An 18,425-nucleotide genomic window follows, 5' to 3' on the forward strand; every position below is an offset into this window, starting at 1 on the left:
ATTTATATGATCAATTCCATATATGTGACTTAGTCTGCAAATCTAATTGGAAAATGAAGAGGATCCACAGAACCGCTACTGTATGTCACTGTTGAACTGATTTACACAGAGACTCTATATAAACTCATGTGGAAAAACACTGTAGAAGGTCTGCATGTGCCACAGTGCCCACTGACCTACATATAATGGCACGAGTGTGTGTCTGTTTATAAATACAGTCAGATATCTGAACCTCTGTGGTCATTTGGCTCGATAGAGGGCCTGAGGCAGGAGCTGGAATGACCCGGTTTAATGTTGGACTGTAATCCAACATTAGTGCCTGACGGCCTGAGTTACAGTGCATTTTGATCTCACGTGCTGGCTCAAATATCTCTCACACCCAACTGACACACACCATCATCTCCGCACACATGCAGTGATTTATAAGTTAGCATGTGGGCTTGTGTTAATGATACAAACTTGAACTTCAGACTAAAACCCTTTTACTTTGAGTGAAACTTTACCTTTATTATGTTTACTTTATTAAGATTAATGATTGATCATTTTTTCTGAACCAAATATGTCTGTAGTGACAAATTTGAGCTCATTTTGAGCAGAACTCTAAAACACTAGCTAGTACATGACTAGCAAACACAGCATTGAACAGCTGTACACACAGAAAATCAAAGCATTTCCATTAAAACACAAAAAAGTTTACTTCACTGCAGAAATTGTGCATTTCAATAGTGGCAGTTCTTAATGTTACGCACTGATTTTCAGATTTTAAGACACTTTTATATCAAAATAGTGGGATCTAACTGTTCACCATGCGGCCATGAGGGACAGGGATGCAGTCTGACTTCCTGCTCTAAAATGCAGGCGTGTAGCTAAAATAATGCTCAGTCTAAAACTCTGTCATTCGATAGTGACATGAAAATGTGAACAGCAATTTTTTATTTACACATTACACTAATGATAAATCTAAATTGTTTAACTTCACTTTAAGAGATCAAAAAGATACTGAAAAAATGAAAGTATTATTTTCACAAGTTGAAATTTAGGGGTCAGAGTTTGAAACAGACACCTCCCAACAGAATGTACACTATATATGATCATTTTGTGTATATTTAGCTGAATACAATCTTAATTTATGCTCTTGGGTTAATTAATTCATAACATAATCCTTGTAAATATCTAAGGTCTGAATAGTTAGTTGTTTTTATTAAATATTTTAAAAATATTTTCTTTTGATGCGGGACTGGAGTTTGAATTCATTCAGTAAAATGATGCATGTATAAACATACTATTAATATATTACATGAAATTGACTGCTGGGCTTTACAACTCATTTATAACTCATTATTATAGCATATCACTTCTGTCACTTAACATAATAAAACATCTCCAAAAAGGAGCTTTATAACAAGGAAACATACAACAGAACTTTTAATGTACATTAATGTAATTATTCAAAGTAATTTTAAACCATTTCTATTGGTCCATTCACCATGCAGTGTTTGCACAATGTAAAGAGCAGCATGTGTTTTTAAATACACACACACACACACACACACACACACACACACACACACACACACACACACACACACACACACACACACACACACACATTTTCTAAGATACTTCTCCCTCAGGGTCACAGGAGGTTGCTGGAGCCTATCCCAGCTGTCATTGGGCGGAAGGCTGTTTTTAAATGAAAAGGGAACAATGAAATGAAATGAAAACGGAAAAAAACTGCAATGTTTTGATATCACAGTGATGCTATGCTGTATTTTTGCCCCAAAATATATGAAATTCAGTTTTTCAGAGACTTCACATATTTTCTCTTTTTAGGCAAATGGTGTTTGATGGCCTAATACTTGCACAGCCACACTATGCTAAGGCATTTCATATGGCATACCACTGCCGTCCCAAAAAGACGAGTGTGTCAGTTATGTTGTTTTTCAATTTCTGACATAATTTGAGAAAAACAGCTATGTGAAAATGATGAACAGACCAATAAAAATGCTCTACCATTGCTTGAAATAAAATTCATGTACATTAACTCACATTAAAAGTAAAGAAAGTTTTGCCATTTCCTATAAAGTTGCCATTTCAGAGATGCTTGATTTTCTTTGTACAGCGACGAAATTTTCACTTCATACAATCAGATCCAATCAGAGCTGAATAATCAGTGCATTGTGGGTATTGTATTTAACCAATATAGCAGCATATACCTTTGTATCCATTTCTTTCTGCTGCAGAGACTTCTTCATGATCTGCAGTTGTTCTTCCAGCTGAGTCACTCTGTGAGTAAGTGAGCTTCTCTCCTTATTCAGAGACGCCACCTCCTCCTCTCTACTGCGCATAGACTCATTCAGCTCATCTATCAGCCTGAAGGGGGGATAATAGAGGTAACTACAGGTACACAGACACTAGATCAGGTGAAAAACATTCATTTGGTTGTAGATAAATGCAAATGGTTCTAATTTGCTTGTCCTGTGCAATTTTGCAGATTTCTAAAAAGATTAAGTGACCTTTATTAGAATGGGAAAATTTCACCTCTGTAATCTGACTCATCCGTGCAGTAAAACACCACATACACACTAGTGAAGGCACACACTAGGGGGCAGTGAGAATATTTGCCTGGAGCCGAAGGCAGCCCTAACCGCTGTGCCCGGGGAGCAGTTGAGGGTCAGGTGTCTTGCACATCACCTCAGTCATGTACCGTTGGCTTAGAGGATTGAACCAGCGACCTTCCAGTCGCAAGGCTGGTCCCCTAACTTCCAGCCCATGACTGCCCCCCTAATTAGTACTTGAGAAATATGTGTCCGGAATAATGAAATGAGCTGCACAAGTTTCTAAAATGACTGAAAAAACTGTATAGCATTAAGTATTGAACAGTTATAATTAAATTAATTTCCAGAATTCAGATTGTTTCAAATCAAATATCACAGCAGAAAACTTGACAAAAGGTACATTTAAATAGAAAGTTACAGTATATTTTGTATCATTGAATGACCTCTCTGTTTACAGCATTCTTGAAATATTGAACATCTAAAAATATCTTCTAGAAAATAGTTTGCAATCTTTAAAGTCACACTGTAGACTGTTTTATTGTATATACAATAACAAATATTGTGAATTGCAAGTGATTCCAAACCTTTGACCCTAAGTGTAAGTGTACTATAGTCCTTCTGTTCTCATGCACAAATTATCAATCATCCTTTAACCCATTCATTGCTGGTCAGATTCTCACCAATGAATCACTGCTGGCCAGATATTCCTTGGGGTGTAAGCCATTCTCAACACAGCAGTAATATTGACCAATCATTTACTGCTGGGTTGAGAGTGCACCCAAAAATAACCAGGCTAGAGCAGCTCTGCAGTCAGAAACTCACAGAGGAGCTAAAGGATTACAAACACAAACTGTAAATCAACTGACGCGCGACAGTCTGATCATACACCACTATGACGGAATTATACAGTAGGTGTTTCTGATAAAGTGGCCGGTGCGTTTCTGTGCACCAGGTTTCATGTTTGCATATGAACACGTGTTTTGTGTGGCTTTAAATTACACACCCTCACCTTGCATTTTCAGCCAGTGTTTCCTGCTCCCTAGAGAAGCTCTCTCCCTTGTCAGCATCCGTAGCTTCCATCATCATCTCCAGAGTCATGCAGCGCTGTGACTCTGAGGCAGCAAGGGCAGCCATCTTCTCAGCTTCACCTCGGGCTAGCTTAGCTTCCTGGTCGCCAGACCACAACCACACAACCACACAACAAGTTAAACTCTACATTCAGTGTTCATAATATTCCTGTAAGGTAAATGCCATTTACATTTCTCCTGAATGTATCACCAGTTGCAGAAGAAGTGCTTAGAAATTATAAACATAATACACCAATCAGGCATGTTGCTATTGATTTTCATGATAAAAACATACTATATACACCTATGAGGCATAACATTATGACAAGCTCCTTGTTTCAGCACTCATTGTCCATTTTATCAGCTCCACTTACTGTATAGGAGCACTTTGTAGTTCTACAGTTACAGACTGTAGTCCATCTGTTTCTCTGATACTTTGTTAGCCCCCTTTTACCCTGTTCTTCAGTGGTCAGGACCCTCATGAACCCTCACAGAGCAGGTACTATTTGGGTGGTGGATCATTCTCAGCACTGCAGTGACACTGATGTGGTGGTGGTGTGTTAGTGTGTGTTGCGTTGGTCTGAGTGGATCAGACACAGCAGTGCTGCTGGAGTTTTTAAACACTTCAGTGTCACTGCTGGACTGAGAATAGTCCACCAGCCAAAAAGATCCAGCCAACAGCGTCCTGTGACCACTGATAAAGGACTAGGATGACCAACACAAACTGTGCAGCAGCAGATGAGCTACCGTCTCTGACTTTACATCTATAAGGTGGACTGACAAGGTAGGCGTGTCTAATAGAGTGGACAGTGAGTGGACACAGTGTTTAAAAGCTACAGCAGCACCCAAATATTACCTGCTCTGTGAGGGTCCATGGGTGTCCTGACCACTGAAGAACAGGGTAAAAGGGGGCACAGAGTACAGAAAACAGAGAAACAGATGGACTACAGTCTGTAACTGTAGCACTACAAAGTGCACCTATAGAGTAAGTGGAGCTGATAAAATGGACATTGAGTGTAGAAACAGGGAGGAGGTCATAATGTTATGTCTGATCGGTGTATAGTGTCTCTTTCTCACAACAACCTTGTATCTCAATTTTTGTGTTTTATTATTTGCATTATTTGCATAATTTGAAAACTCCATTTATCCTTTACATTGTGTTAAAATTTCCAGATAAACTGAATAGAAATTCTCCAGAATTAGTGAAAAAAATCTGTTTACACTATTACACTACTATATTACACTCTTACATGTTAGGATGTTTATTCCATTTAATATAAAGTTAACATTTTGGAGATACAATGTTTTGTTCCAACAGGAATTATATAATACTAATTACTAAACCCTTTAAGTCACATGTGTTGCCAGCAATAGCAAAATATTACAAATTTTTCACTCACAGCTCATTGAAACAAGTGGAGAAGTTCTGTTGTAAGTGTGAAACTATTAGCCAAATGTCTGCCAGTGTGTTTGTAAGTAGGAGAGATATGTTATTGTGATTTGAATTTGATGAACATGTATTGTGTATACAGCCTAGTTTTGAAGAAAAAACTACTTTTTGCCATCCTGTGTTGACATGACAACGTGTCCTACTGTGTAACTAACTGTACAATTTTGTTGAAATACTATAGCAAAGTGTAACAATTTGCAAAAGTCAACAGTAATAAAGATTTTCAATAGATTCTGTATGTTGGTTTTCTACCTCCTGAAATAGCTGAATCTTAGTCTCCAGAATCTCATGCAAGTGGCTGATCTCTTGCTGCCTCTCCTCATAGCGGCGCTGCACCTCTGCTTCATTCTGATTGGTCAGGCTCTCTGCTGTTGTGCTATAAAGGCACAGAATTAGAAAAACTTTAGGAAACATTCACTGAGATTAATTCCTGCCATAACATGCAATTTCTGTCTAGTTTTGGAGGTTCTTGAGTTCGAATATGCAACAAATTCTTTAATAACATTGATGGAATGTATTTTTATAGTGGAAATGTGGATGATTTACAAAACCAGAAGTGAACTAGATTTAGCATTTTTGTTGGCGAGCCAGCAAACCAACATTTATAAAAGTATTTTTATTGTGTTTAAATGCAATTTTTTATTGCGGCAGCTGAACTAGATTCATTAATATCCAGAAAGTTGCAGAATTTCCATTTAATCTCAGTATGGCCATCTTTATGGAGAAGGATGAATAGTTTTGACAACAGGGGCTTCTCACCACTGCCCTTTCCTACACATTGCTCATTAGCAGCTCAACACAAAGACTCAGCATTTCACACACAGAGAGCCAAACGTCCTAGTTAATCTTATATTCAAGCTATAGGGAAAAAATGTTTTGTTTCTGCTGCTGGAACGGGCTGCAGAAAAAGAAAAACTAGCAAAGCAGAGCAAAGCTTTTAACATGAGTAACTACCAATGCAGAGCATACTTCTCATTCTGGAGGAAGGAAAATTCATGTCTCATTACTGCATCCACATTTAATACCTGAGAATAAGGCGAGACAATTACACTGAGTATATTTTAGCATCTTTTTAGCTAACAGGTACTGTTAAACCTGTTACACCCCATTTTCAAGTTTACAGGAAACTGCTAATGTATATCATATTCAGCAAAAATGCATTTTCACATACCCTGAATCAGCCAAGACATATTGAGGTGAACAAAGGAATGTGGCTAATGTAGCTATGAAGTAATGGAAGCTTATGCGCACTAACTGGCATTGTAAAAACTGGATTTAACACTTAATTCAAACCAAACTGTTAGAAATCTGAAATAGACTTGCTTATGTGGTTTCTGACACTATATAGCATGAAATCATCTATAAAAATGGACAAAATTACAATTACAAAAATGACAAACTCAACATGGTTTGAGGCAAGTGAAATGATTCACGCACAAAATAGTGTACGCCTATAAAATACCATTGGGTGTTCACTACATTGACCCTTGTGTGGTGTTGGGGTCTGTGGGACTCATTTTCATTGTTTACCAAAAGAAAAAAATTACATTTGCTATGATTTATTATTATTTCAACCACAGATTCCTTGGCCTTTGCTTTTCTGTGAAGAACATATAAAATAACCCATTTTCAGTGTCTTCACTCTGTTCACCCCCCACACATTTATATTACACATGTGGTGTTGGGCTGAACCCGCAGGGAGTAAAAGTGTGGAGGTGCTGTGTTCTTCACTCTGTTCTACACCTACATGGCCCGCTGTTGTGCCCTACCCTGGACACTTGTGATATTTTAAACATCTGGTATTTTTACATAAATTGTTATGGCTGTATTGACTTAAAACAACAATAATGGGTGGGTCCACCAGACCACTGAGTAACAAACACGTCAACACCACACAAGGGTTAAGTTTGTGGCTACAATGGAAAACTAAAGAAATCTTGACCCACCCAACATGTCTCGGCTGATCCACTACATTAGTGCTATGGGGAAAACTATAGAAATGCTTTAAAGCAGAACTCTACATAAAGTCACTTTGCTCTTGCCTCCTGTGGGAGGTTGTCAATGGTTCCTCTCTCTGTGTTTCTGAGTGTGTTTGATTGCCTCTCACTCAGCACTCTTCGCTCAAGCTGAAAAGTGGCCCCCTGGCAGCCTGCCTAACTGCTTCTCCAGACCTGTTGCTGACCGCTCCCAAACAACTCCGGCAGCCATGACCCTTCTGTCAGCATTTTGAACCAGAGAGGAGAACAGCACCTCTGGGACACTTTCCTAGAACATCCATTAGGACAGAGAGACGCAACGCCTGTTGGATCTATTGTGTCAATGCAGCCACTACATCATTATGAGTAATCATGGGCTGTGGATGTGTAATTTAGCTTGACCGCAAGCGAGAAGATGAGATCAGAAATGGAGCTCAGTTTTGGCACTTAGGTCTAATAGCGGGAAATCAGAGGGGGAATTCTGACTGTTAAACCGAGTTTTCTGGCACTACTTCGCCAGAAGAACCATCAGTAGTGCTACATGTAAAGTGTGATGGAAACGTAACATAGCAACAGTCACTTTTTCAGCCCTGCGATTACTGCTGGATTATATGAGGATATTGAGTCATTGAAAGGTAATCATGTTAAGTCCAACAGATCCATTTGTACACGTTTAAGACATTTTCAACAGCAGCTCTGAGCAACAGGCCTGCAGGGTGTCTGATTCTGACAACTTGTAAGCAGCCTTTCTGTTGGAGTGCTTAAAGGCATTAGAGAAGGTCAGCTTTCAGACTGAATGAAGGACAGCTTGGTGAGCTCCAGGTGTCATGTGTATGTGTGTGTTTGGCAGGAATAAACAATCCTGATTATGCAGTAAAACTACAGAAAAACACTGTTAACTTACAGTATCAGCACAAACTAAATGCTCCGGACTTTGTAAAGAGCTTTTTCCCTACAAAAGCTACATGTTTTATTGTTTAAAAAATAAAAACATTTCTTTCTGGTTACTGTGGTAGTATTATGATAAGGTTTAGGATTAGACAGAAACTTCTTGTTGCATATGCACTATAAAAAAAAAGGTGTTTCTGGGCTGTCTTAAAATGTTAAGTTTATTAAACTTTAAACTGCAAGTCACCAGAATTTATGACACAGATTCTTGTTCTGTTAACATAATATTAGAAGATCAAGTCACCCAAAACATTAAGGCAGTTTTAAGTTAAAACAATAATTTTTACAGTGTAGGTACTTACTGTCAATATCAGATCATAATTCATGTATTCATAGTTTTTGTTTATTTACTTTGAGGGATTTTTTAATCATTTTGAACTCCTGCTGCCATTTTACCTCATGTCACAATTTAAAGACTAATGGACCAACAGAAATGGTCCAAAAGTAAAGGACTCTTTTTACATTAACTTGCATCAAAATTAAATTAAAAGGACGTTAAAAGAACGCTTCTCCTGCTCTGAAAAGTAATCTTTTATACTAGGTTTTGTTATGACAGCAACAATATACGTACTTGTATGCAAAAGTTTGGGTGCCCTGGTCAAGTTACATGTTTTGTTAATTTTCTCACTGAAAATAAGTTAAGACACTCACTACAGAGAACACTTCACACACATGCGACTGTACTTTCTTATTGCAGCTTTACTTGCTTATTTACTGCACTTCACACTTTTTGTAATAGAATGTAATATATATTCTTATTATGTACCTTTATTCTTTTTAACCTTTTAAACTCCTTGGGACCACCGGTGGTTCCAAAATGCACTTTGTCATTTTCTTCATAACTTTCATATTTCATACATTCAGAAGCTGGGTGTCGTATAAGGCTGTAACTCTTCTTTCCAGTCAAATAGATGGTGATGTGATTTTAAACCCTTATAATAAAAGAAGCTGAACTCAGTTTGTATTTCTACTGAGAGTCGAGCCGTTTTCCCCCAAATCTGGGCTATAAACTATAAACAGACGGCATCTCTTCAGTGATCAGCTCTGTAAACATTACTTTTATAAAATAATACAAAGAACGTCTGAGACTTTTGGCTTTCAGTAGTAAATTGTAAGCATATAGCAATATGTGTGATCATAAAACACATGTTCTGATAATTTGAGGGGAGCTTTTACAAAAAATAAATAAAAAATGTACATTTATTTTATGCAGTTACTAAATAATTTTCCTTATGATTTAGTCACGTAAATTGAGATGGAAAAACCAAAATATACCCATGAGCATAAAAAAATTTGTGGTAATACTTTGCCCTTGTTTTTTACTGCAGTAATAGATGACTTTTCCTCTGGGAATAATAAAGTGATCTATCTTCTGCGATTTTTATCCATAATTACTGTTTTTTGCTGCATTTCACATATTGGAGAAAAAATAAAACATATATGTTTATGTTTAAAGGTTGTGTATGTTTTTTGTACGATTAAAACTTGGCAAATAAACAGAAATTGAACACTTAAATGAACAAAAAAAAGCCATATTTAAGTCTCTTAAGTCTCTTGTACAGTTCCCTGTAGAGGATGTCTTAACTTATTCTCACTTTTACCATGTCATTGCATAAATACACATGAAACATATGTATGACCTCATAGTCTGACATTGTATAAACACAAATCTGTGTGTGCGTGTGTGTGTGTGTGCGTGTGCGTGTGTGTGCGTGTGTGTGTGCCTGTGTGTTGGGGAGGTGAAACACCCAAACGACTGTTGGACTGTGTACATGTTTCACATGCTATAGGGTATTTCACCAGACCACTTTACTGTGGCACTTCAAGCATCTGAGAAAGGTCTATCAGTGCTCTCTGGCCTTTACTATCTCTCAGGTCAGCAGGGACACAGCTTACGTGCCTTTGGGAATGGGACTCTGCATGCTGAGAGAGAATGACCAAGATTGTGAGGAGCTGAGAGAGGGTTCTGCTCACCAGACTGGAGAAAATAGGAATTTAGCCACATGCAACAGCAACTTTTGCTGTCTCAGACAATCCACTTGAGCTGCTTTTGTAGCAGTTTCTGATTCTCTTTGTCAAGTTTAATTCCATGATCCCCCCTTAACTCACATTACAATTACAGTTTAGTGATAAAAGCTTTAATTACTTACATACCAAAATAACTAGTTTCATTGTTTTGTTAGTCGACAAGACGCTGAGAAGTCGATTTTTCTCCCCCTTTGTGGTGAGTCTAAGGCTTTTGCTATGGTTGCCTCGTTGGTGGTTCAATAGACTAGTGGATAACATCACCACTCTACACCCTGAAATTTGGGGTTTGATTCCCTGCTCATGCAGCATGCAGGAACACTGCAGTAATATGGCAATAAGAGTTACAGCATGCTCACCTACTTTTGTAAATAGTTGTGAATAAGAGCGTCTGCTAAATATCGAAATGCCTACTTCACTAATCACACTGTGTTTTCTTTTGGAAGCAGCAGTATTGTATAGCAGTTTAGTATAATTGTGTCTCTAGTGATTCTCACCTTGACAATTTTAAGGTAATTGACAACAATCGGCATGAAAGATCAAGAAACGGAAAGTATGTAAACAATGTGTCCACCTCAGGAAACAAAGGATATTTATATTCCATATTCCATATACTCCCATATACTATTTTTATACCCCTTTATGTATGCTTTAAAAAAATAAATGCAGTAGGACTTACAGGGCCTCATCGAGCTGCTGCTGTCTCTCCTGTAGCTCCTGCTTCAGACTCTCCACCTCAACCTTCAGCTCAATATTCTACATGGGAAACAAAAAAAGCTGTTTTACATATCCAGTTGTATAAAATCACATTCCTTTAGGGTGCTGTTTTATGGCATTATAGCATTTCATTTGCTTATCGCTGTTGTCGGAAACAAAACCAAACCAATCTCCAAAATAATAACTAGTAAGTCAATGGAAACAGACTTTTTGTCCAAGTCATTTTGGGCTATTTCTTTTGGTCCATTCATTATGAAATTTACACACAATGTAAAAGGCAACAGCTATTTTCAAATAATGTGAAACACTGAAAAATGGCAAAAGGGGAGATACAGCGATATGCTTTGCTGATATATGCTGCGATTAAATCTAATGTACAGCGATTTTTATGAATTCTATGCATTGTTATAGCTCCTAACATATGTATGCATTTTTACACAGCAATTCTGCTGTAACCTTGCAGTTCCTTTGGGAATAAAGATGTAATTCGCTATATGTACTGTATTTTATCTGAGACAAATTCACTTTCAGGCTAATATGCAAAATGCACCACTCATAAGCTCTGTTCACGTGCAGCACCAGTCCCCGGGGAGTGAGGTGGGCTCAAAATAGAATGATCCACCTGCCCTCCCCCACCAAACACACACTGACCACTTTCTCTCTCAGTATCCTAAATGTACTCTCTCTCTCCCCTGGCTCTCCATTACAGGATCCCTGCCCACAGCAACAGAGACTTTTTTTAAACTCTGGGCCAAGAACTCACTGTAATAGGAGGGATATACATACATATGGAGTACATTAATCTGCTTAATGAGTGTCACAGACACACACATATGCTAATATGATCTATTCAGATGTTCCTGAGACTTTCTCCTAAGTTGGTAGGTGAAGAGTTACACACCAGAATAACTTGCATGCTGCTGTCTCTGATCTTACTACATGTAGGTCAGTGGGACTCATTTCATTTATTCCAGAGCAGGTCAGTTTGATAAGGTCAGACAAGAATAGCTCTTTCCTGGCACTCTTTCTTTGGATCTAGACAATACTGACATAGTTTTATTCCTGTGCCCAGTAATAAACATTTATAAGCTACCTAAGGCAGCATCATTTCTATACATAAACTGCTATAATCACTGCCTGTCAGTACACTTTTCTGCAATGATTACAGAATATACAAATTATCTTAAAAACCTAAATCATTTGCATGCCAAAAAAGTTTGCAATATGACTGTGATTCATTGTGACATTGTATATTTTTAAATTCAGTAAATTTTAAAGCCTATTCCAGCTCAGCTTAGTTTACTTCTTTTGATTTAGATCTACAGGGACTATGCACATTCATAAATATTTCTGTACATTTGTCAGTTAGTTCATTTGGTTCATTTTCAACTGTACAAAGACGTTTTTCAAGCTACCTAATGCAGTATGTGCAAATCATATAAGTCATTAGCAGACTGTTGTGACCAGTGGCTCTCAGTGTACTTTGTATAGTTGTACAGTTATCGTGACAAATTACAACACAGTTTTTAGTATGTCATGCATTTTGCTAGTACTTATACAACACTGAACAAAACAAAAACAGACATATTCAGACCAATTATAGAGAGCCTATAAACAACAACCAGTGTATAGTAACTGCACTTTACTGAATGGAACTGACACTTTATTCTGAATGGTCCTTTTTAGATGAAACAAACACTCAATAGACTCTCAGTAAACATATAATGGTTAGGAGTAGGTTTGGACTGAGGTTAAGGTTAGGGTTAGGATTAGGTTTTGGGTTGAGGTTGGGGTTAGGGTTAAGATTAGGCCAGGATTAGGGTTAGGTTCTGGGTAAGGTTGGGTAAGGTTAGGCTTTGTGGAAATAACATATTAACAGCACATCTACTTAATATAAGTAATATATCAACAGAACATCTTTAAAATATTTGCCTCAATGTATTCAGATGTGTTGTTCATGTGTTACAGATATCCTGTTAACAGTTTATTAGTCATCTACAAAAACCATTGCAAATAGTGTTCAGACTGCATAAACCGCATAAAAGTTGATGACACAGGTCAGCCTATACCGTTATCCTCTATTTTTGATTTTTTTATATCTAGTGTTTAGTTTTCCTTTCCTTTTCCTTCATAAACAGTTCATTCTGAGTTAAAAAAACTTGTTTATATAGCTTTGGCTATATATTATTATATTATTATATTATTATATGGCTCTATTGTTTTGCAGGTGCGTCAACTTTGACCTCAGAACAGACAGAAACAGTGATCAGTGATAACATGTGACACTGTGAAAATGTCTTGAAGTAGCAAGTATCTTTGTTTCACTCTTATATGATAATTTAATAAGGTCCTGATTACATAGGATATGACAACATTTAATATAGCAATTTCCACAAAACTATGTAGCATGCACCCTTGCATTAAATGTTTATGAAAGCTGTGTAATACATATTTAGTGTGAAGTCTTTCTGGTGTCTCACTTGTCTCTCACGTTCTACTGACAATTTGGCACACAACACACCAACAGCAGCTGTTCTGAGTCATATTTATGTCACTACAGCTACGAGACTCAACCAGCCACAGCCAGTTTTCTGCTGTAGGCCAATTCCACTGACATTTAGACTCACACTGACTGTTTCAGAACACGCACAAGCTCAGGACCAAGACAATTTGGATATCCTGTGTCCACTTCGGGAGAATGTTGATGAATCTTTCAAAAGTCAGATGCATTTATATAGTAAAGACACATAAGAATCTGTCAGCATTGACAAATGGACAGACATCTTCAAAACTGCATATATTGCAAATAAATTCTTTAAAGATCGTTCACCATTACTGAAAACATGCGTGTGACATGTCTTCCAAGACTAGAAATCACATGGCTGCGCTGTTCATTTTTGTTTGTCACAATTTAAATAGAAACTGAGAATAAAGTAAGAAAGAAATATGAATACCTTCTAACCTCAAACTCACCCCAGTCCTTGGTGGCAATACCTGCCTCCGAGGCACATTGAAATGGAGTGAAATATAGACTCAGTGGACAATTTAAAGGTGGTTTTGTTCCTGTACTAACTTTATTTTTCCAAGGTAAAGTTGGCATTGGAGTGGACTTGCCTGTTACCTCTAATCCATCTCTGCAAAGCAGAGTCCCCCCCCAAAAAAAAAAAATAAATTACATATATATATATATATATATATATATATATATATATATATATATATATAAACACATCTTTTCTTTTAGAACAGGTTATTAAAACTACAGGGTCATCAATTCACTTTTGCATTTAGTAATGTTGTAGTTTCACATTTATAATACTCAATATACCATGTATCATACAGCATGTCACACCTTTAATACTAGACCAGGGGTGTCCAATCTTATCGGCAAATGGCTGGTGTGAATGCAGGTTTTCCCTTCAAACAAGCAGAAGCACACTTGATTCTACTGGTTTAGTCAGTCGGTCTTAGGCCCAATCCCATTTCACCCCTCGCCCCTACCACTTAGCCCTTAGCCCTCTGTTTTGCACGTTCACGTCTAGGGGTAGGGTATCCCAGTTTTTGTTGAGGAGTAGGAAGAAGTGCTAGGAGTACATGACCCTCAAAACGGAGGTTTTTCAGAGACTCACTCCAAACTGAGTGTTATGAGAAAAAAATAAAAACTGCCAAGATGGCTGCATAAGCGACCAAAGAAACATACAAATGTGAGAACTTGACTATTAAAAAATGACAATAACCAGTGTATTATCTTAGTTTAATGTTGTTTCAATGTTTTATGGTCGTTGTGCTTCTAACAAGCATAAAAAATCGCTAAAAGTATGCTAATGTCTCGGTAGCTCACTAGCTAACTTTCCCATTCCACCTTAAATAGGCCAGCAGTAATGTGCTGTTCTTCTATTCACCAGAATGTAACTGCTGCACCATTTAAGGTGGAATGGGAAAATTCGAACAAAAATAGCTGACTTCAGCTTTATACCACCAAAGAATAATAACTGTCTTATATCCCCTCTTTGAAAGCATACGTTACGCTAAATGTAACTAAAGCCCAGCAGTGAGGAGCTGAACTTGAATGTTCTCTCCTATCACTGAAGTTGGGCCAGGTCACCTACAGAGCACTGCTAGCAGCTTGTTAATGAAGCAATGTTGTTATTTTTTCAGTTTGAGGTTTGTCCCATTTCGTTGGGCAAGATTTCAACCACTACCCCTTGTAACTTAGTTCCAACGGGTTAGGGTGGTACTTGAAAACAAGGGGTAGGGGTAAAAATAAGAAAAGGGATTTCATCAGCTCACCTCCTGCTTTGTTAGAGTGAAAACCTCACCTCAGTGGATAGATTGGATATCTCTGTACTAGACCATAATACTAGTCAACAGCCAGCACTGGTGAAGTCACTTAGTAGCCCACTGGGAGAGGAGGATAAGGCTAGTTGGCACTAAAAGTTTGAAGACAAGTTGACCAGAATTTCTTGTTTTAATATTCACTATTTCAACAGATTACTGAACCACTGTAGTTGTTCCCCACTGATGTTGGCGCCATATCTACAGTTGCTCTTGCCAGCATTGGATGTACTTGGAAGCTCAACGGCTGCTCAATCTATTGTCTATTTTTAAAGCCTTGGCATGAGAAGTTGTAGAACTCCTTTTGCATACTGTTCATAAGCACCAGACTAAAGAACAAAGTGTGTTACATTCCACTTCATTACATGATCAGGCCTGCATGACAATACGATTCAAGCATGCACCATGTTAATACAGCAGAACATTTAACGAAGACAACTCTAAAAATTCCATATTTTTTACATTTTACATTCCATTAGACATTAATGCTCCATTAGTTTCTTCAATCCACAAAGCCAAAACTGAACTACATTAAGCTCTACACTGGTTGAACATCAGTTCCTTCAACCCTTAAAGCCACTACAAAGGTACATTAGGTTCTACACTGGACTCCATTAGTTCCATCGACCATTGAAGCCTCCCATCTCCCTCTCCACCCCCGCTCCCTGTATCCTGAGGTCAGCTCACCTTCCTGTGGACATCCTCGTTGGTGCTGTCCTCAAACTTCTGCTGTATCCTTTCCTCCAAGAAGTAGATGCGCAGCTTCAGGCTGAAGTTTTCCTTCTTCAGGTCATTGAGGTGCTGCGAAATAGTGCGATAGCCGTTAGACATGACCACTTCCCTTCACCTTGGGGTTCTCAGACCCATCATCTCTGCACCATTCTGCCTCATTCACTCTTACACACAACTAGTACTGAGCACTGAACTAGACTAAATAGCATAGCAAAAAAAGCATGTAGTTTTAAAAGGTGTCCAAGTCTTAGACAATGTCAACAACAAGTCAGTGAATTGCAAATGACACAGACAGGACCCTCCTGGACGAGGGGCTGGGGAGGGGAGTGAGTTTGGTGTGTGCTGTGGGGGGAGGGGGGGGGGGGTTGGTTAGGATGTCTGTGGTGCTTTTTTTAACACAGGAATCTCCGCCAAGCAGAAGCCACGCAGGTTCACAGGCACAACTGGCGTTAGCTGATACTGCTGCAGAGGCAGCGACGGGAACAGAAAGACTGCTTAGTCGCTTAAAATCACACACTTTATTGATCCACAGGACAACTGGCTGTGGGGCTACCACTCTTTCAGTCTCCCTGACCAGCTATTATGGCAGCTGCGTTTCCACAAGGATTATCACTGTGTATTATCTGTGTATGTGCCTTGTACTTAATGACATTTTGACTGGAAATTAAATAAATACAGTGTGGACTCTTGCAAAGTATTGCATGTCTTCAACCAAGCACACAAAAATGAAACAAAGGCAGGTACTCAGGTACTGCTTCAGGCTTCAGGCTTTAGTCTGATGCAATGTTCATTTTAATGTTCATTTTATTGACCCAGTATTGTAGCCAAACATGTGAATGTCTAAAGCACAACATTTTGTGGATCAACGGTTAAATAAAACACATTCCAAGAGTTCAAGAATCTGCCCATAAGCAATGAAACGACAATTCTGTTCCAAAATGTTGAACAGTACCTCTTGCACACTTAATGCTTAGTTAATAGGCCTTTTCACCATTAACTAAGCCTTAAGATCTTATGATATCAATTCATTACAGTTTCCTTGTAATCTTCTCAGACCATAGGGGGGCAGTATAGTTCTATATTTTTGGTCTGTATGAAATCAGCCCTGTTGGACAGGAGTGCTAGGTTATTTTGGGGAGTCGTCTTGTTTCAGCTGTCAATGTGGAATCCTGGGCTGGAACTGCTCCCTCACGCGAGCGACAGCGTATACAGTAACTAATGCATTTATCAAAACACTTTTGACATGCTGACTGACTCATTAGATCCTGAAAAAAAAACAAAAAAAAAAAAAAACAACAATTTGCATACACACAAGTAATAATATGAAACCTCTCATGGTATGTTGTGGTAAACCAATAGCAGGAAAATCAGCAGCAACACTGCTGGCTTCCCAAATGTGCATATTATAAGCTCTGTAGGATCAGTTCTAAAAAGTCCCCTTCTGGGAAAAGTTTCAGTTACAAATGAATAAATATCATTTAGTTTCCACACTTAATGAACAACCTGTGTCTCTTTAATAGAAGCAGGTCTTTCTTAGGTAAGTAGTGTAAATGACAGCATCATGAATAAAATACACATCTTTTGTGTGTGCATGTGTGTGTGAGTGTTTGTTGTTTGGTACATTTTGGTGTCCTGAATTTGTAGGTAATCCAAAGAAAAACAGAGTGTACCTACAATATTAGAACCAACAAAATGGTCCTGACCTAGTACAGGGCTTTTTATTTAAGCTACATGTTAGCAAAACTATTTCTTTTAGCTTACAAACATGAAAGTTAAGGCCCAGTGTCCAGCAGGTCATTTAACAGGGCAATGCCTCATCAACCAATCATCATACCCAATTAAAACCACTACATTGTGTATGTGCTTCTATAGCAGCAAGCAGCAAAAAATGTCAAAGTGAAAACTACACTTTGCATGCGGTGCAGCTCCCCTTGTATTTCGCTGCTGTCAGAACAAAACCTTGTATCTCAAAATGGTAATTTTACAGGAGAAGGAAAAAACTTCCTTTACTTTTAATGTAAGTCAGTGGAACCAGACTTTTTGTAAGTCATTTTGGGCCATTTCCTGTGATTTTCTTGAGCTGTTTTTTGTTTGGTTGTTTGGCTTATTTTTTTGTTTTGGCATGTGGATACTCTGCACTTCTTTACAGTACTTTTTACAACCCTATATGTGTGACCCCATGTCGTGTATTTAAAAAAAGTGTGTATACACACTGCAATGTCCCTCTGGCTTTAGTCATGTCAGTGAAGCACATGAGAACGCTCCACTCAGACCTGACTGAATAAATGGCATTCTGTTCAATGCAGGGGTTATTTTTCCTGCCTGTTTCTGCTGCAGAGCGGGATCACTCAGCTGTGTGTGTGTCAGAGAGGCTCACTGGCTGTGGGAGTGTCGAACTTTTCCGCTCTGCAGGGAAAATGGACATTTTGACTTGTTTGTCAAGAAGCACGTCGGTGTCTGCACTCTGTCTTTCCATCGCTGTCTGAGGCAGCTCTGACGTGAGGTGGCCACAAACAGCCAGCTTCTGTCTGAACCGCTGAAGCACACACACATATACAGACACACATGCACACGCATTGACACGTGAACATACATACTGTAAGAGAACATGCAGAGA

General features: G+C 38.3%; 1 protein-coding gene across 3 annotated transcripts in view; it reads right to left on the minus strand.

Moving 5' to 3' along the window:
* LOC108439839 (phosphodiesterase 4D interacting protein) overlaps window positions 1-18,425 on the minus strand; it is a 140,209-nt gene that overhangs the window by 67,046 nt on the left and 54,738 nt on the right. For all 3 annotated transcript variants that reach the window (XM_037537383.1, XM_037537382.1, XM_037537385.1), the window contains exons 4-8: window positions 15,764-15,877; window positions 10,704-10,780; window positions 5,328-5,451; window positions 3,568-3,725; window positions 2,217-2,373 (exon numbers count right to left, since the gene is read on the minus strand). In XM_037537383.1, coding sequence (XP_037393280.1) covers window positions 2,217-2,373; window positions 3,568-3,725; window positions 5,328-5,451; window positions 10,704-10,780; window positions 15,764-15,877 — 630 coding nt within the window. The remainder of the gene's footprint in view (window positions 1-2,216; window positions 2,374-3,567; window positions 3,726-5,327; window positions 5,452-10,703; window positions 10,781-15,763; window positions 15,878-18,425) is intronic.

Source organism: Pygocentrus nattereri, chromosome 4 (genome assembly GCF_015220715.1).
Source record: "Pygocentrus nattereri isolate fPygNat1 chromosome 4, fPygNat1.pri, whole genome shotgun sequence".
Taxonomy (NCBI): Eukaryota; Metazoa; Chordata; class Actinopteri; order Characiformes; family Serrasalmidae; genus Pygocentrus; species Pygocentrus nattereri.